At 42.0% G+C, this 20,786-nt stretch overlaps 1 protein-coding gene across 14 annotated transcripts in view; it reads left to right on the top strand.

Moving 5' to 3' along the window:
- The window catches only part of MAP7D3 (MAP7 domain containing 3), a 221,947-nt gene that overhangs the window by 44,790 nt on the left and 156,371 nt on the right, over positions 1-20,786 (top strand). For all 14 annotated transcript variants that reach the window (XM_073599218.1, XM_073599216.1, XM_073599207.1 and 11 more), the window contains exon 4: positions 11,954-12,117. In XM_073599218.1, the coding sequence (XP_073455319.1) occupies positions 11,954-12,117 (164 nt within the window). The remainder of the gene's footprint in view (positions 1-11,953; positions 12,118-20,786) is intronic.

Here is a 20,786-nt window from a genome sequence, read left to right as displayed (position 1 = left end):
AGAGATCTGTATGAATGACACAGATTTGCGGGTGTGTTTTTTAAATTGTGGCAGCAGGTGCAGGGAGAGGTGCATAGTAACATGTTACACCTAAATACGGTATCTCACAAAAGTGAGTACAACCCTCACATTTTTGTTTTTAAATATTTTATCATATCTTTTCATGTGACACTAAAGAAATGACACTTTGCTACAATTAAATTGAGAGTATAGCCTCATGTAGAAGTTTGGTTCAAAAATTACAATGTACCATCATCCGAGTTGAGATATAGAAAAAGGGATGAAAATGGGAAAATAGGACAGTTGCTGAAGCTGGCCATAGATCTATTCCCAAACTCAAAAATTGTGATGGACTGTCTCGGTACTAATAACAAACAATGTAAATAATATAAAAAATATTTATTACATATAAAAATGACATACAGGGTACATTAAAACAACAATTTTGGAAGAAATTATATTTCAAAAAACAAATGCTCAGGGTTCCCCTGAAGAGTATCAACTGTTAAAGCAAATCTCGAAATGGATTTTTTCCTCTACTAGTTTCACTGGTAACCGCTTCTTCAGGAGGAATAATCTATAAAATAGATATTGAAGTAAAGCACAAATCAAATACATTACATTCAAAGTTGCGAACAGTCGAATTCAGCAAGTTATACATTCAAAAATAAGGATAATCATCAAATTGCTCACCAGGCTGTAAAATGGACATATGTGGGACCACAGGCCCGATCTAGATGCTCCCCCCGCGGCGGACAAGGGGGATGTATGCGGGCAGGAGTCTAGATAAAAAAGATATGTGGTGTTGATGCACAAAAAAATGTAATATAGTAGGTCACAGTCCACTCAATACGGGGAGGGGGGGGGGGGATTGAAAAGGGAGAGAAAAAAGAAAGGGGGGAGGGGGGAAGAAAAAGAGGGAAAAGGGAAGGGGGGAAAAAATGGAGGATAAGGGAAGGAAGTGGAGGCAATTCGCAGACCCAGGAACAAAAAGAAATTAGTGAGAATTTTAAGAAGAAGGGGGGGGGGAGAAAAAGCAGGGGGAGAAGAAGGGGAAAAAGGTATGTGGCGAGGCAGGGAAGGGTAGAAATTTAAAAAAAGGGAGGGGAGGAGGGGGGGGGGGGAGGAAATAGAGAGGGAAAAAGAAAAGGGGATGGGGGAAAGGATGTTAAGGAAAGGGAGAAGATGGGATAAAATAAGGTAAATATGAGGGACAATTTATATATGTGACACTTTGCTACAATGTAAAGTAGTGAGTGTACAGCTTGTATAACAGTGTAAATTGCTGTCCACTTAAAATAACTCACACAGCCATTAATGTCTAAACCTCTGGCAACAAAAGTGAGTACACCCCTAAGTGAAAATGTCCAAATTGGGCACAATTAGCCATTTTCCTTCCCTGGTGTTACTTGTTAGCGTTACAAGGTCTCAGGTGTGAATGGGAAGCAGGTGTGTTAAATTTGGTGTGAACTCTCTCATACTGGTCACTGGAAGTTCAACATGGCACAGAACTCTCTGAGGATCTGAAGAAAAGAATTGTTGCTCTACATAAAGATGGCCCAGGCTATAAGAAGATTGCCAAGACCCTGAAACTGAGCTGCAGCACGGTGGCCAAGACCATACAGCTGTTTAACCGGACAGGTTCCACTCTGAACAGGCCTCGCCATGGTCGACCAAAGAAGTTGAGTGCACGTGCTCAGCGTCATATCCAGAGATTGTCTTTGGCAAATCGATGTACGAGTTCTGCCACCATTGCTGCAGAGGTTGAAGGGGTTGGGGGGTCAGCCTGTCAGTGCTCAGAGCATACGCCGCACACTGCATCAAATTGGTTTGCATGGCTGTCTTTAGAAGCCTCTTCTAAAGATGATGCACAAGAAAGCCTGCAAACAGTTTGCTGAAGACAAGCAGACTAAGGACATGGATTATTGGAACCATGTCCTGTGGTCTGATGAGACCAAGATAAACTTATTGGGTTCAGATGGTGTCAAGTGTGTGGCGGCAACCATGGTTAGGAGTACAAAGACAAGTGTGTCTTGCCTACAGTCAAGCATGGTGGTGGGTGTGTCATGGTTTGGGGCTGCATGAATGCTGCTGGCACTGGGGTGCTACAGTTCATTGAGGGAACCATGAATGCCAACATATGTACTGTGACATACTGAAGCAGAGCATGATCCCCTCCCTTGGGAGACTGGGCCGCAGGGCATTATTCCAACATAACTACTCCAAACACACCTCCAAGACGACCACTGCCTTGCTAAAGAAGCTGAGGGTAAAGGTGATGGACTGGCCAAGCATGTCTCCAGACCTATACCCTATTGAGTATCTATGGGGCATCCTCAAACGGAAGGTGGAGGAGTGCAAGGTCTCTAACATCCACCAGCTCTGTGGTGTCGTCATGGAGTAGTGGAAGAGGACTCCAGTGGCAGCCTGGGAAGCTCTGGTGCTCATGCCCAAGAGGGTAAAGGCAGTGCTGGAAAATAATGGTGGCCACACAAAATATTGGACTTTTGGGTCCAATTTGGACATTTTCACTTTGGGATGTACCTACTTTTGTTGCCAGTGGTTTAGATGTTATTGGCTGTGTGTTATTTTGAGGGGACAGCACATTTACACTGTTATACAAGCTGTACACTCGTTACTTTACATTGTAGCAAAGTGTAATTTCTTCAGTGTTATCACATGAAAAGATATACCGTATATATTCAAGTATAAGTCGAGGCCCCTAGTTTACCACAAAAAACTGGGAAAAACGTATTGACCCTAGTATAAGCCGAGGGTGAGAAATGCAGCAGCTACTGTAAGTGGAAAAGAGGGTCAACAATGCCCATCTGCAGCTGCATGCCTCCCTGTGTCCTGTGCATGTGTCCCTGTGGATATGTGCATGCCTCACTGTGTCCTGTGTATGTGTGCATGCCTCCGTGTGGCGATCTCCATCCTCCGTGTGCCGCTCTGCACCGATCAGCGTGTGATAATACCATTCGGCGGCCATTCTACTGTTCAAAAGCCCTGCCTCCTCCTCGTCTGTGATAGGCAGAACAATCCATTTGCAATATTGTAAAGGTATCCTGGATGATACAGCGCCCTTCAAACAGATAATACCTCCACCGCGCCACTAAAAACTAAATTATCAAAAAAATTTTTTGTTAATTGATGTGAAGAATAAACTTCAAATAAAAAAATATATTAATTGGTGTTGAGCTTCCCCTTAAAAAATAAATACATATACCAAATATTTAATCCTAAATGTCAGCCGCTCACAACATCCCTCCTAAAGACACACAGGATAAATATGAGGCGCTCTAAACGTCTTAAATACCAAAGTGTTTCTAACACAATAGTGGTGTGAACCTCTTACTGTGATCTTTACACCCCTGTGAGGTCTGATATTGCTACAAACCTATACATTTATAAACATATATAACAATAACAAAAAATATATGTGACAATCAAGTGAAATAATATGTGCAATCACTTCACTCCATGCTGTGAAATTTAAAAACTTAACATGTAAGTCCATATATTCCGGATAAATCAGCACAAATAAGCTATTTGTGACAAAGTATAATTTGTGACGAAATATAAATCAAGTGTCTCAAAAAAAATTGTTTGTAATCTTTGATGAACACAACTGAGTGTCTCCGTGTGTCTTCCACCTCACCACCGTGTTCAGTGAATCAGACCCTCCAGAAATGCACTCACCGATTTATATTGCCAGCACTCTCATGCAAGGCAATAAACGCTTTTTTACCACACTCCAGGGTAAATGAATCATTCGATGTCCAAGGTAAATGTTATTCAATAGGTCCACATGAAAGAAATATAAAGTGCTCCAATAGTGTGAACCAACAAACAAATTTTATTAAAACCACTGCAATCCTCTAATAAAACACTCACATTTTTAAAAGATTAAACCAGCAGAAGCAAAGTGTAGTTCACATCAATCTTCAAACTTAGTGGATAATCAACAATAACTAGCGGTCACGACGGACCTGAGGTGTACTAATGCAGGGCTTCCAATCTCGCCCCTCCCTCGGTTGTCCTCCGTTCCTCCGTGCATTCGAATCCGTTGCATCCTATCCTCTTTTGTGGCTAACAGCGCTGTGCGTCACGTATCACAGCCACGCCCCCCTTGGGGGCGTGGCTGTGATACGTGATACACTTTGCTTCTGCTGGTTTAATCTTTTAAAAATGTGAGTGTTTTATTAGAGGATTGCAGTGGTTTTAATAAAATTTGTTTGCTATAAGAACAATCCATTTCCCAGCAGTCAGCCTATCACGGACATTCTCTCAACCTCATACCACGGACGAGGATGAGAGAATGTCCGTGATAGGCTGTACACTGACTGCTGGGAAATGGAAATGGAGGAGGCGCGGCTTATGAACAGTGGAATGGCCGCCGAATGGTAATATCACACGCTGGCCGCCGTCTGTCTGCATGACATGCAGATCGTGTAGGCAGACGGCGGTGACTCGAGTACAAGTCGAGGGGGCACTTTCAGCCTAAAAAAAAAAGGGCTGAAAATCTCGACTTATACTCGAGTATATATGGTAATAAAATATTTACAAAAATTTGTGGGGTGTACTCACTTTTGTGAGATACTTTAGGTCTTGAAGAGCTTTCCCCATCGTATGTTACTGTATTTGTGTAGTTCTTTGGAGGCCTTCTTCATGTTATAGCAGGTCCTTTACATGAGGTTGTGTTATTTACTGTATCGGGGGAAGGGGTGGGGCCAATGAGTCCCTTGGGATTGCCAAGCTGCACAGGCAGTGCAAGACTCCTAGGATTCTCCCAGTGAACAATGATCTAATACACCAGGGCCCAATACTCCCAAGTACCAATGCACTGGTTAGTGATTTGACAATCTAGCAATTTCTGATAAATTTTCTATAGTTCTGTCCACCCTGTCATACACAGAGGGCTCCTCTTTTTACCCCTTTATACTCTGTTGGACAAGGGTATTATTTTTAAGACCATGTTGTGAGTAGCTATTTGGGCATTTCAGGAGTTGCAGTGGAAGCCGTAGTTTAGCTATTACAGTATGGAATCCTATTATATGGTTTTCGTAGACTCGATAGATCTGGAGGTCTGAATAAAATTCACCCCAAGGCACAGGGTTTAGGAATTAGTGATTCATTCCTTATGTTCAGACATACCCAAGGATAGAAAGCAGTGTCTCCATGCTTGGATTTAGATGGAGCTGTGCTATTTTTTATTTATTTTTTTTCTAAAGAAATCCAGAAAGGAAAAAAATGTATTTTTGGTACTATTTGCAGGACCCAAGTGAGATGCTAATTTGTGTAAAAACACCATAGATGGGTCGATCAGATTCATTTTTTCGGTGAGTATTTTACATCAACCATTCTCAACTGGTTGCATACCTAAGGAGGTTGACAGACTTGAAATAAAAACCTGTAATAGCTCGACCAACCCTGTGTTAGCACATATCTATGGAACTTCACTCACCATACAAACATGATTAGCAAAAAAGATTTATTGGTATATAAACAAAAAAGACATTAAAAAACATACATACAATAGCATTGAAGCTATAAAAACAAAAGGACCATCTCTGGACAGGTGGTGCAATTCCACCCAAGTTGCAGGAGTTGTAAAAATCATGCACTACAGCTGGGATGATTTCCCCAGGTCTAAACAACCTATGAAGTATGACCCAAGTGATAAATAAAGGTTGAACTGATATTCAGAAAGGGAGGATGAATGAAGTCAAACCATGAAGTCATCCTTCCTTTTGAATATCTGTTCAACCTTGATTTATAAATTGGGTGACTCTTCATAGGTCGTTTAGACCTGGGGATATCATCCCAGCTGTATTGCAGCATTTTTACAACTCCTGCAACTTGGGTGGAATTGCACCACCTGTCCAGAGATGGTCCTTTTTGTTTTTATAGCTTCAATGCTTATGTATGATGATTTTAGTGCCTCTTTCTTAATTTTGACACCAATAAATATTTTTTGCTAATCATGTTTGTATGGTGAGTGAAGTTCCATAGATATTAGGGCTGGGCAGATTTTCTTAAAAAAAAAAAAAATCTGCGATTTTCTTAGAAAAACTCGATTCACGCAGACTAGGCCGAAGCCGCGGCCTCGCCTGAAAACTCCTGCCCGCAGCTCCTCAAGACCGGCGCGGTGAAATAAATCTAAAAAAAATCGATTTGTTTAAATTTTGAATTTATTTGACCTCTCAACTCGATTCAAGATTTAAATCAATTTTTTTCCCCAGCCCTAATAGATATGGAATTGATTTCAGTAAAGCTGTTCCGAGACCTGAAATTTGTATTAGGGATTTCTTGGGATTAAAAAGGTTTAACCACTTCCCGCCCATAGGCCGTCATATGATGTCCTGGACTTTGAGTGGGGATATCTGAATGATGCCAGTGATTCTGTGCACCGTAAGAACAATCATAGCAGCAGTTGAGCCTTTTGATCGTTCTTAAAGGTGGCAGGAGGGGACGTCGTTCAACCCCCTCCCCCCGGTCGCCTTCCTGTGCTTCTCCCGGCTTGCCCCTGCGATCGGCGAGCCAGAGAACGAATTTGTCACCGCTGAAAGCTGAGCATTTACGGTGACCGGATGGTCCGGGCTGGCGGAAATCAACAATGCTGGGGACATGGCTGGAAAGGCCGATTTTTTTTTTTTTTTTTTTATCTCGGCCTTTCCAGCCTGAAGGAGAGATGTGGGGTCTTATAGACCCCACATCTCTCCATAAAGAGAACCTGTTGCGCAATATCCCTATTACAAGGGATGTTTACATTCCATGTAATAGGAATAAAAGTGATCAATTTTTTTTTTAAAGAGAAAGTGTATAAAAATAATAAGATAAAAGTAAAATAAAGAATAAAAATAATATTTTTTATAGCGCACCCGCGTGCTCGTACACAGAAGCGAAAACATACGTAAGTCGCGCCCACATATGTAAATGGCGGTTCAAATCACATGTGAGGTATCACCGCGTGTGTTAGAGAAAGAACAACAATTCTAGCCCAAAACCTCCTCTGTAATGCTAAACAGGTACCCTGTAAAAACGTTTAAATCGTCGCCTATGGAGATTTTTAAGTACCAAACTTTGGTGCCATTCCACGAGTGTGCGCAATTTTAAAGAGTGACCTGTTGGGTATCTATTTACTCGGCATAACATCATCTTTCACATTCTATAAAAAAAATTGGGCTAACTTTACTGTTTTTTTTTTATTTTATTTAATTCATGAAACTGTTTCTTAAAAAAAAAAAATCATTTGAAAAATCGCTGCCCAAATACAGTGTGACAAAAAGTTGCAATGACCACCATTTTATTCCCTATGGTCTCTGCTAAAAAAACATATATGTTTGGGGGTTCTGAGAAATTTTCTAGAAGAAAAATTATTTTTACTTGTAGGAGCGAAGTGCCAGAATTGGCCCGGATGGGAAATGGTTAAAAAGTTTTAAAAGTAGAACCTCCCGGCGGATTTAGAAGTTATTTCACAAGTCTTTGACCTCAGGTTGGACCAAGGAAGAGTGTTTGCCTTAATACAAAAAAAGTCACTGCCCCCACCTATAACCGCTCTTCACAGCAAGGAGCACTGGAAGGGCAAACGCATGTATAATAAAACCAAAGAATTTCCAAGGTCAACTTGCCAACCAGCCTGCGATCAACTGAATTAACCTGCCTAACAGTTTGCGTTAAAAACAGGGGTTTAGTTGCAAACCCCTGTTTTTAATGCAAACTGTTAGGCAGGTTAATTCGGTTGGTCGCAGGCTGGTTGGTAAGTTGAGCTTGGAAATTCTTTGGTTTTATTTTAGAGTGTTTGCCTCAACAGCTCTACAGAGCTACCACCTGGTCTAATTTTCATATGGTATTTCAACACATTAGAATTGCCCCACTCTACTGTCAGAACTAAGCCTTGCGGAATAGGTCCTGCAAGCAGTAGATGTGTTTTCTAGCTTATCCTCTCATATGCTGTCCTGGAAAATGAAAAGAGAAAGCAGAGTTAGTTACGTGGTAACTCAATTCCCCTCCCTAGATTTGTTGTATTGTGTTATGTTAATCCATTGGTTGCCTTCAGCTTTTCCTTAAAGCAGAAATACTGCATGTCAAAAAAAAAACAAACAAATAATGTACATGCTTATCTGTGTGGCTTCAGCAGAGAACTGAGCCATCGCATGACTGATCATCGCTCACTTCTGGGTTTTCACTGAGCAGAAAGTGGTGACTGTCAGCCCTCATTCGCACCAATGTGATTTGTCATGCGATATGACAATTCAATATCACGTGACAAGTTGCACCCTATTTTTAGCAGTATAACTGTTCAGATCGTTACGACTCAGAAAAAGGTTCCTGCACTACTTTTTTGCATTTTCCTTGCGACTTGCATTTGCTTCTATTAAATTAAGTTGCAAGCCGCAATGAAATCGCCAATCCAAATTGCTCTGATCTGTGGCTTTGAAATTGCGCTGACGTAGGGCAATTTCAAAGCCGCACTGGTGTGAACCAGGGCTCAGTCTCTTCTCTTCCCCTTCAGGAGCACCAGGCTGTGCAGGGGGCGGCTCGCTGAGTGGCTGATCTAGCTGCTGGTCAGGCATTTGGGTGGGGCTTAACATTGTCAGGATCCCTTCAGAGCCTTGACCAGCTTAGGCCCATTGTTGGCTGAATCTGGGTCATGGGAGTGCAGAAATAAGTGCAGTCCTGTGACCTAGAAGAGAATGATGGCCTAAAGAGCAGCCTGCGCTAAATTTTACATGTTGAGATGGGTTACAGCCCATTCATTTTGAATAGTTACTACCAGGGCTTTTTTTCAGCTGGAACTTGGTGACCTTTGGCTGAGGCCCTTCTCTCCCTGCTCACCACTATCACTTTTAAACACAGAAGTCCGGCTTCTGTGTTTACAAGTGACAGCTTGTCTTCCAACAGCTCCCATAGATCTCCTGAGAGGCTCCCACTGAGTGCAGGATGGGGACCTGGGAGATGTAGGTGCCTGGGGTGCAGTGCAGATACTGACTCCCCCACTGGAAGATCTCCCTGAAAATGAGCAAGGCAGAGCCACCTATAGTGTGCGGGGAGGTACTAGGGAAGAAGAGGGGTGAAGGTGAGATGTGGATGGAGGATGCAGAGGTAAGCAGCTGTGGAAGAAGGCTCTGCACTCTATGTGTAACCCTACCAAACTCTGTACTCCATACGTAATGCACTCCTCGTATTTAATGCCCCTTCCACTATTAGTATTATTTCACCATACCCACTATTTGATGTGGTTTGGAGGGGGTTATGGTTGCGTTCCTGCACCTATTTTCTGAGGGAAAAAAAAGGCCTGGTTACTACCTTACGATGCAGTTCACCTTGACACACTAAAACACGTGTATTGCAGGGCAGTGCATCCTGTTGCGAATTGACCTGTCCTGTGTGTGTGTGTGTGTGTGTGTGTGTGTGTGTGTGTGCGCGTTTGTGTGTGTCCTCTGTTTACTGTACTGTAATTGGGTTTGGCCTACACCATCTGGGTAGAAAACTTGAGTCCTGGTGCCCAACCTGCAGCCCATTGGCAGTCCTTGTGATGCACTTGAGCCCCCTGCAGACACTAATTCCTGCTTCCCTTTTGTCTTGTTATATCAACGATTTCTAGCAACCAATTAGGGTCATAGGTCTCCAGCCTTTATCAACTTCTATAGTATGTTCACAATCTCTGAAAGTTTCCAGTAGCATGTTTACAGCATTTGACCATCTATAAATTTTTAAAAGTGGTTCAAAAAGTTAGCCAAGCCACTACACTATATCAATGTGGTCCCTGCAGCCAAAAAATAGACTGTAGAGAGAACTCCAGCATACAGAGGCTGAATTAAAGGGACACACGTGGCATATAATTACAAGTTTTTCCCTCTATCATATGTTGAAAACAGACAATGTTGTAACAACTGCCCTATACCACGTCAATGCTGACCGTTTTAGGAACACAGCACATGAACGTATTAAATCAACACCTTATGGGTTTAGTATTCGACCCCTTTTGGTTTGTTGCGGCTTACGGATTCCTGCAGCAAGAATCTGCGCCCATTTAAACTATTGGCGGGCTGACAGCGGCCGCTGCTGATCGCACATAGCGATTAGCTGCGATGTTGAGAACCACTGCTCTACAGGGTCAGGTGCACTGTAACTGCTAAGTCTAAGGAGTTAATTGTCCAGAAGTTGAATGTGTTGCAGGCACGGTGTTAATAGCCAAGCAGAGTGATGTTATTTTTTATTTTATTTCAGGTACTTGTATAGCGCCGTCAATTTACACAGCGCTTTACATATACATTGTACATTCACATCAGTCCTTACCCTCAAGGAGCTTACAATCTACGGTCCCTAACTCACATTCATACATACTAGGGACAATTTAGACAGGATCCAATTAACCTACCAGCATGTCTTTGGAGTGTGGGAGGAAACCGGAGTACCCTGAGGAAACCCACGCAGGCACAGTGAGAACATGCAAACTCCAGGCAGGTAGTGTCGTGGGTGGGATTCGAACCAGCGACCCTTCTTACTGCTAGGCGAAAGTGCTATCCACTGCACCACTGTGATGTTGATAATGTGCAGAGATAAATGCAAAGCAGTTGGACAGCATAGCACGAGCTGTGCAGCAGCAAGCATATAGGGTTAACATGAAGGTAGGTAGTTATTTAAAGCGACATACAGTCTAAAACTCAGTTTGCTGAGTATAAATATAGGGTAGGCAGAAAGGAGTTGTCAGTGCAGCTTGGGATATAAAGCTGCCTCCTCTCTGCAAAAGCTGTTGCTGATGACCGCTGCAGGATAGTAAGTATTATGCTGGCATTCAGGCTGTCAAAGTCCACAGGCTCCTCTCTGCACCAACATGATCATCAGTGAAAGGTTCAATAGCTCCTGCTCCACTTAGCAGGCTGCTTCCTCTACTGGCCCTCACCCTATTCTGTTGTCGCATAGATGGATGCTCTCCCTGATCCAGGCTACTAGCTCTGCAAACACAGTGCACACCACGAGGCCTTGGGCGTGGTCAGGTAGACATGCTACCATCAGCTTCTGACCATCTCTTGTATTATGTCTACAGTCTCTGACCATGTCTCATATCATCAGCCTCTGACAATCTCTCATACCCTGTCTGCAGTCTCTGCCAATCTCTTGTGTTACTCAATTGTCTTTGATTTATATTTAGCTGTGTTTGCTTTCTTTGACCTTGACTATTCACTGAATTTTATGTGCAGCCCTTCGGGGATGTCAGGGGCTGCAGTTGAGGCCCTTTTATCAAGAGCGTTGACTACCACTTCTCTAGGGCCTGGGAACACCAGACAGGACACAGAGTGACAACAAATGTATAGAGTAACGGGGGTAAAGGAATTGTAACATTTGACTGCATATTATTATTATTATTCAGGATTTATATAGCGCCAACAGTTTACGCAGCGCTTTACAATATAAAAGGGAGACAATACAGTTATAATATAATACAATACAATACAATAGGATTAAGAGGGCCCTGCTCAGAAGAGCTTACAATCTAATAGATATAAAAACAGAGCTAGAGATGGTGATGGGTCCCTGAGTGGGTAAAGCTGATTGTGCACAGGAACTCTCCAGTACTGCTGCCAGGAAAATAGAGGATGGTCTATAACAGTGTTTCTCAACTCCAGTCCACAAGGCGCCCCAACAGGTCATGTTTTCAGGATTTCCCTCAGATTAAACAGCTGTGGTAATTACTAAGGCAGTGAAACTGATCAAATCACTTGTGCAGAGTAATGGAAGGCCTGAAAACATGACCTGTTGGGGCGCCTTGAGGACCGGAGTTGAGAAACACTGGTCTATAAAGGAGAGGAGGGAGTGCAACACCTGAGGAGGAGAACAGAGAAAACGATGGGAGTATGCATGCTTAAAAGCTGTATGCATGTAAGAACCTCCTGTTTTGACTCTGCAGTCTTTGTGTTTACATTGTATTTTTTCCTTTGTATTACAGCTGCCAAAGAAAAAGAATTAATTGAAAAAGAAAAGAAAACTAAGCTGCAATATGAGAAACATATGGAGGAAAAGCAGAAGAAGCTTGAAGAACAAAAACTAAAGGATGAGCAGAAGAGGACAGCAGCTGAAGAAAAGCGAAAACAGAAGCTGCACGAAGAAAAGGTGGTTATGTTTTCTATATTGTGACTAAAATATACTATGAAGTCAATCTATTATCATTTCTTGCTTGTGTTCATCCGGTCAAATATTTTAAAAAAAGATCCAGGTGTGTAGATTAGATCTGAATTGTTTTTTGCTTAGAAAAAAGTGCCCTTTTTTTTTTTTCTTTCAATACTAGAGTATACATGTTTTTTTTTTTTTGTTTGTTTTTTTTGTTTTTAGCAAAGCATTTGCTTAGACCCCATGCACACTATTAGATTTTCTGCAGATTTTTGTCTTCAGATTTACCAAAACCTTATAATATGAGGTCAAACCTCCAAGAGTTTCAATTTGTATGCAATCAGGCAGGCCCTTGCACTACATGGTTTTGGTAAATCTGAAGACAAAAATCTGCAGAAAATCTAATAGTGTGTATGGGGCATTACTGTGGGAGTAGGTGCAAAATCATTTTATATAAATAACACTTCATGTATACTTTACAGTATTGATGGTATTTTATTCAAAGATAGATATGTGTAGGCTTAGTTTCCCCCTGGCTTCTTACATCTTGTTGACTTAAGTTGACCTCCTTTCACAATTTATATATATAATTCTGCCTAAATCGGGTACAGTGCCTATAAACTATAGTCAACCCTTTTTTAGACGTTTTCATGTTTCATTGTCCTGGAACTTTGTGTGTTAAATTTTATTATCCACAGAAATATGCTCTTTAATCGGAATGTGAAACCATTCTCTGCAAAGTAATTTAAAAGGATTACAATAAAAAAAATACAAAATATTGGGCCTTCAAATCAGTAGTACAAATTCACTTTTGGCAGCAATTACAAACTTCGGAGGCCTCAAATAGGTGTCTGTCAGCTTTGCACAACTGCACACTGCAATCCTATTTACAAAAGTGCCCCAACTCTCTGCTTGTGTGGGTATTTTGAGTCACCAGTTTTCAAGTACACTGAGACTCTGATTTGGCCATTTCAGGGCATGAAAATGCTTGTAAAACCTTACCGACTGAAGTGACTGGCCTCAGAAGATACCCAAAGGTGTAACAAATCCTCATACAAGTTGTACCTGTTCATCTGCAGCCTCCTAAAGCACACATTTTATGTAGCATTTCTGACCTTCCAGAGGCAGGGAGCAGGAATCTGATGTCACACTCTGTGCAATACAGAGAGGAGAGCTGAGTGTTAACTGAGACCTGAGGAAAAGGACTGCCCCCCCCCCTTCTTTCCCCTACACAATCTCATAAGGAAACATGCACATTTGAGGTTGTCAGTCACCTGCTAGCTGCTGGAGCCCCTCCCAAATGGGCTATCTCCTGGGATTGTCTGGTGTCTATGTAGACTCTTAGAAGTATCTAATTCAGATAGAGGAACAGGCCAGACAGAAATCACACTTGGTGCTTTAGATGGAGGCAGGTACACACCAAAGCAGAATATGCTTTGTTCATTTTTCATTTCAGGGGTTTGCAACCACTTTAATACTTTAAGTTTTTATAAGCAGTTCTTCTGTAGCTTTGGCTTTATTCTTGGAGTTCTTGTTTAAGTTTGATTAAAGGCAAATCTTTTCTGTAAGCATAGCTTTCTTACACACTGCATGAGATTTTGCTGTATTCTGTAATTTAACCTCACAAGCCTTCCAGGCTCTCTTCAGAGAAGTAACCTCACAACATGTTACTGCCACCACCATGTTTTGTGATGGTGTGTTCAAGGTGATGTGCAGAGTGCAACAGAGTGCTTGATCTGATATCTAAAAGGATCAGTTGTGGTCTCGGCATACCACAAAAACTGCCAGGTACCTTCCGATCTCCCCCCACAAATTAGGCAAGGTGTCAGATAAATTGTATTTTTGGCCACACTTCCTTAAAGCTGTGACTGGTGGAGCACTTGGGTCTCAGGTGAATGACCAGTAGTTAAATCACACTACTGATCGCCACTTCCGTCTAGAGCCCTTTTGCCTCAAGGACTTTGACAAAACCCCAGGCAAACATTTGCTCTGCCTAAGGTTCACACAACACTCAACTATAGAATGATGATGCATCCCTTGCATCAGGTCCAGAACTGTTTAACACCGGGCCTCTGCATCTGACTAGTTTTGTATCAGGCACTCGACAAGCGGCCTACCAAATGAAAGCAGCAACTTCTGCATCTATGTCACAATTCCTCTGGCAAACATCAGCCTTAATACTGCCGTCTCTAGCCAAGCCACTTCTACCACTTCACAATCTCTGCCTGAGTCGAATCTCGATATGTCTGCCCTAGACTAGACAGATGCAGAAAGGAATGATGAAGATATAGAGGCAGTGTTGGAGGAGGCTGCAAAAGATTTTTTTTTTTTTTTTTTTTTAATTCTCCCCCACACTTACACCTGAAAGCTTTATGCAACATGCTTGCTAATTTGGTTATTTTACAAAAGCTCTGGTATCATAGACGTTGCTTCTCCTCCATCTTACCACGCCCCTTTGGATACAAAGAGGCCTGCAAAATCTATAAAGATTCCCTGTTCATGAACAAATGGAATGGGCAATGTATGACGATTGGATCACTCCAGAAAAGATTTTCAATTATCCAAAAATCTTTGCCAAGCTTTATGCATTGGGAAAAGTTACCTAAAAAGGGAGCTATTGCTGTAGTTAATCTGCTTTCTTAGAGTCCTAAACATCTCACTGTACCAGCTGAAGATCTTTCAATTAAAGATTCTGCAGATAAGAAGTTTAAAACTCTGTTAAAGACTACCGTTACTCTTGCAGGCCCAGACCTGCAACCAGCATTTGCTGCACTTTCAGCATGTCAAACTGCAGCTAACTGGAATAGGACAAGGAACAACCAACAGAATCTGGTTTTCCAAGACCGTCTTTTAACAGCGAATTTACAATTCAATTCTGCTTTGCCTTTTTGTGTGGATGCCTTAAAAGTGATGTGACAAATTTCCAGAATGGCTTGTGGCTCAAAGCCTGGACAGCTGAAGCTGCCTGTAAGCAGCTTCTCACATGTATGCCTTTTTTAAAGCCATCGTCTTTTTGGGGATGCACTTGACCAATTCATAAAAGATTTTGCAGGAGAGAAAATTTTGCTTTCACAGTGGAAGATTCCAAACCCCCCACCCTCCATTCCTCAGGAGCCTCTACCACCTCAATACTTAGAGTACCTAATTGCTCTTCTCAGGCTTCCATGTTAAAACCCAACCTTTAAAGCCTAATCGCTCTGTCTTTTGGCACAAGACCATAGAGCTCACCAAGTCTTCCTCCAAAATCATCTTCCCAATGAAGGTGCACCCTACTACTTTGAGAGGGGGGACATTTGGTACAGTTTGCCTCTCGGGTTCACATGTCCCAGACCTGTAGGTTGAATCAGCATTTTCAAATGGGTGCAAATATACAGGGGGTCCCCGGGTTACAAACAAGATAGGGACTTTAGGTTTGTTCTTAAGTTGAATCTGTTTGTAAGTCGGAACAGGTACATTTTTTTAAGTGTAGCTCCAGCCAAAAAATCTATTTTTAAGTTTTGTAGATAGCATAGGGAAGGGTTATCACCCCTGTAACGTTTGTTTTGCTGTCTGTGCCCCTGTTCAGAAGATTTCACCTCACTTTCTGTCCCAATGACAATTGGATTTAGAAAATTTGGGGTTATTAGGGAAATAAGGATAGGTGATAAAGAATCAGTGGAGACACCTTTTTCCCATATTAACTCTTACAGGAGTGAATTTCCCTTCCTAGGGGTAGATTTCCTCTTACTTCCTGTTGCCTCCCTCCGTTTGTAAGTAGGAGTCGTTTGTAAGTCGGATGTTTGTAAGTAGGGGACCCCCTGTATTTCAAAACTCTACCCCTCACTGTTTCTTTTTTTTTTTTTTTTTTTCTTCTCTCAAATCAACCAAAATATGCTTTTGGGACAGTCGGATTTGCAGAATGCCCTGAATCATCTCATGTCCTAGGGAGTATTTATGCCAGTACCCCCACAAAACAGGTTAAGGTTTTTATTCAAACCTATTCACAGTACCAAAGCTCAACAGGGGTCTTATTCTGGACAATCTCAACAAATACCTTCAAATTCCAGTATTTGCATAGGTCCAGTCCGCACGGTTGATTCATTCTTCTCTGAGACCAGGGCAGCATGCATCTGTAGACATTCAAGATGCTATTTGCATATCTCCATGTATCCACCTCATGCATGCTTTCTGTGCTTGGTTGTAGCAGATGGTCATTTCCAGTTTTAGACTGACTTTTGGCCTATCCTCTGCTCCCAGAGTATTCACTCTTCTTGCCCTTTTAAAAACTCAGGACATCCAGATCAAAGGTTATCTGAACAACCATCTCCTGCAGAACTAACTTTCATTCAAGCTTGACTGCAAACATATACAGGACAGTTCAGTTGCTCCAGATTTCAGCTGGGTTTTCAAAAATCTGCACTACAGCCTTCTTTGCCTTCCCCTTTTTTTTTTTTTTTTTTTTTTTACTTTGACGCACGTGCATCAAGTAGAAACTGTAGGTGTGGTCTGCTTATACTGTCACAAAGGAGCTTTTAGATATACTTGAACTGTGCTCCAAGGGATAGTCAGTGGCTTAGAAAAGTTCCCTCTATTCATCCTATGGCTTGTTTTTCAATTACCTTTTCTTGGTTGCTGGTAGTGTTTTTGATTTTGATTTTTTATCTTTATGGTGTAGATTATGACTGCAAAATTATTTCACTTTTGTATTAAAAAAAAAGGCTGCCATTGCTGATTACCTTTTGAAAAATGCTAGTTGCCTGGCTAGGACACACTGACTTTAAGTACTTTGTTACCTACCAGGACAGGTATGCTAATTACTTCATTCTGGGGCAGTGACAGCCAGGCAAGTAGTATATTCAGAAGCATGTGAGCAATGGCAGGCTTTTATTTTCCTCATAATAGGGGTTCCAGACAAAAGTGATGCAGAATTCTAAAGGTGGCCATATACCTTAGTGTCCAAAGGGCTTTCACTTCACAGGTTGTCATGTAAACAAGTACTCCTTGATTGTGTGATGGCAAGCACCTTTTAATCTCAACACACACTGTACAAAGAGTGTATGGTCAGATTGTAACATTAACTTTAAATGTATCACAACTGTGTAATAAGAGGATCTACTTAACCACTTTTCTACCAGAACTATTCTTTTAGGTCTTGCACGTGTTAAAATTCCACAGGCCTGAGAATGAGTTAAAACCCCAAGCATATAGTAGAGACCCTGGAGAAAAGGTGGCAGTTGCAAATTTGTATGTCACGTAAGGCTCGGTTCACATAGGGGCGACTTGTCAGGCGACCTAGTCGCCTGACAAGTCGCCTCCCGTTCTGTGCTACGGAACCGTTCTAATAGGAGCGACGCAAGTCGCTCCGACTTAGAAAAAGGTTCCTGTACTACTTTGGGGGCGACTTGGGGCGACTTGCATAGACTTCTATACAGAAGTCGTTTTGCAAGTCGCCTCAGAAGTCGTTTGCAGGTCGCCTCGCTGAGGCGACCTGCAAGTCGTGCCGCCCCTGTGTGAACCGGCACTAATAGTAGCGCACACATGTTTAGTATAATAAAAATAAATCTATCTCTCTATCTGGCCCATAGCCAAATGACGGCTGCAGGGTGGTTGGATAACTCTGGGATCACATCATATGACGTGATCCCAGAAAACGGCTCCCGCGCACCCCCTGGGGCGCGCAAGGGCGAACATCTGTGACCGCCGGGTCCTCTCATGGTAAACGGTAAATGACGGAGTGATCACATGTAAACAAACCGGCGTCATGTTTTGACGCCGGTTCCTCTCTCCCCTCTCTGTATCGATCGGTACAGAGGGGGAGGGATCAGATGGGAACAGCGCTGTGGGTTGGATGTGTAGTGCCCACAGCGCTGCTCAGTGACATGTGCAGTCACATCCATCCATCCCTCCCTCCATTCTCAGCCATCCCCCCCATGCTCAGCAATACCCTGCACTACTCTGCAATACTCTGCAATGGCCCGCAATACTCTGCAATGGCCCGCAATACTCTGCAATGGCCCGCAATACTCTGCAATGGCCCGCAATACTCTGCAATGGCCCGCAATACTCTGCCATACGCTGTCATACCCAGCCATACGCTGTCATACCCAGCCATACGCTGTCATACCCAGCCATACGCTGTCATACCCAGCCATACGCTGTCATACCCAGCCATACGCTGCCATACCCAGCCATACGCTGCCATGCCCAGCCATACGCTGCCATGCCCAGCCATACGCTGCCATACCCAGCCATACGCTGCCATACCCAGCCATACGCTGCCATACTTTGTCATGCTCAGCCATACCCAGCCTGCTTGGCTATACTCGGCCTCTGTATGTGGCCAGGCTGTGGAAGTCTCACACATGTGAAATCGCCCTACTCAGGAGGAGTAGGAGAATCTATTTTGGGGTGTCGTTTTTGGTACGTACATGCTATGTGTTAGAAATATTGTATAAATGGACAACTTTGTGTTAAAAAAAAAATGTGTTTTTAACCACTGCCCGCCGGCCGTCATACGACGTCCTTGACTTTGTGCGGGGATATCTGAATGATGGGTGCAGCTACAGGCATCATTCAGATATCAGCTTTTTCAGCCGGCGATTCCCTACACCATGCGAATGATCATAGCGGCTGTTCCGCTTGATCGTTCTTATGGGAAGCGAGAAGGGACGTTCCCCCCCCCCCGCCGCCCTCAGGTGCTTCTAGCGACTCACTGCTACGATCGAAGCCAGGATCGTTTTTTTTTTTTTTTTTCATTGCAGGCTTCCCAGCCTAGACGTGAGATGTGGGGTCTTATTGACCCCATATCTCACGTATCTGTAAAGAGGACCTGTCATGCCATATTCCTATTACAAGGGATGTTTACATTCCTTGTAATAGGAATAAAAGTGATCAAAAAATTTATTTTTTGGAAAAAAGCATCAAACTAAAATAAAGTAAAATGAACAATAAAAAAAAATTTATTTATTTTTTGTCCCCGTGTGCTCGCATGCAGAAGCGAACGCATACGTAAGTCCCGCCCACACATGAAAATGGTGTTCAAACCACACATGTGAGGTATCGCTGCGATCGGTAGAGCAAGAGCAATAATTTTGGCCCAAGACCTCCTCTGTAACTCACAACATGTAACCAGTAAAAAATTTTAAAGCGTCTCCTATGGGGATTTTTAAGTAGCGAAGTTTGGCGCCATTCCACGAGGGTGTGCAATTTTGAGGGGTGACATGTTAGGTATCTATTTACTCGGCATAACTTTATCTTTCACATTATGCAAAAATATTGGGCTAACTTTACTGTTTTTTGTTTTTGTGTTTTTTTTTTTTTTTTTTTTTGTCAAAAAAAACGTGTTCGAAAAATTGCTGCGCAAATACCGTGCAAGATAAAAAGTTGCAACGACTGCCATTGTATTCTCTAGGGTCTTTGCTAAAAAAAACATATATAATGTTTTGGGGTTCTATGTAATTTTCTAGCAAATAAATTATGATTTTTACATGTAGGTGAGAAATGTCAGAATTGGCCTGGGTGCTCCAGAATGCCTGATGGTGCTCCGTGCATGTTGGGCCTCTGTATGTGGCCACGCTGTGTAAAAGTCTCACACATGTGGTATCGCCATACTCGAGAGTAATAGCAGAATGTGTTTTGGGGTGTAATTTGTGGTATGCCTATGCTGTGTGTGAGAAATAACCTGCTAATATGACAATTTTGTGAAGAAAAAAAAAAATCTTGATTTTGCAAAGAATTGTGGGAAAAATGACAACTTCAAAAAACTCATCATGCATCTTTCTAAATACTTTGGAATGTCTTCTTTCCAAAAAGGGGTCATTTGGGGGGTATTTGTACTTTTCTGGCATGTTAGGGTCTCAAGAAATGAGATAGGCCGTCAGTAATTCAGATGTGACCAATTTTCAGATATTGGCACCATAGCTTTTGGACTCTGACTTTCACAAAGACCAAATAATATACACCGATTTGGGTTATTTTTACCAAAGATATGTAGCGGTATAACTTTTGGCCAAAACATATGAAGAAAAAATTACTAATTTGCAAAATTTTATAACAGAAACTAAGAAAAATGCATTTTTTTACAGAATTTTCAGTCTTTTTTCTTTTATAGCGCAAAAAATAAAGAACCCAGCGGTGATTAAATACCACCAAAAAGCTCTATTTGTGTGAAAAAAAAGGACAAAAATTTAATTTGGGTACAGTGATAATTGTCATTCAAATTGTGAGAGCACCGAAAGCTGAAAATTGGTCTGGTTATTAAAGGGGTTTAAGTGCCCAGTGGTCAAGTGGTTAAGAAAAATTTTCTTTTACAAACGCAAACATACACCACCATTATCTCAGACATATTACACATATAATTAGACAGACATAATGCACTACTTCTTCTTGCTGTACCTTTTTTACGTTGCATTTTCTCAAAGTTCAATTTTCCTCATCTGCCACTTCATATCTTCATAATCTTTTAACCTCCTTTTACTATTGCTTACAAACAACCTGGAGAGAGTTTCTTTATCTACAATAGTTCCATCTTTTGTCCTTCCACTTATTCCTCAATTTTACTCCTTTTCTTTATTATTCTTATGTATCTCTTTGTCTTAGTGATTGCTTTCTCTATTTAACCAGGGTTCCCATATTTTCTTAAGTACCTCAACATTTCCCCTTTTAATATATACAGATACTTCTTTTCTGAAAAT

This window comes from Aquarana catesbeiana, linkage group LG09 (genome assembly GCF_042186555.1).
Source record: "Aquarana catesbeiana isolate 2022-GZ linkage group LG09, ASM4218655v1, whole genome shotgun sequence".
NCBI lineage: Eukaryota > Metazoa > Chordata > Amphibia > Anura > Ranidae > Aquarana > Aquarana catesbeiana.
Note: the sequence above shows the minus strand (reverse complement) of the source record. Positions and strands in the feature narration are given on the sequence as shown.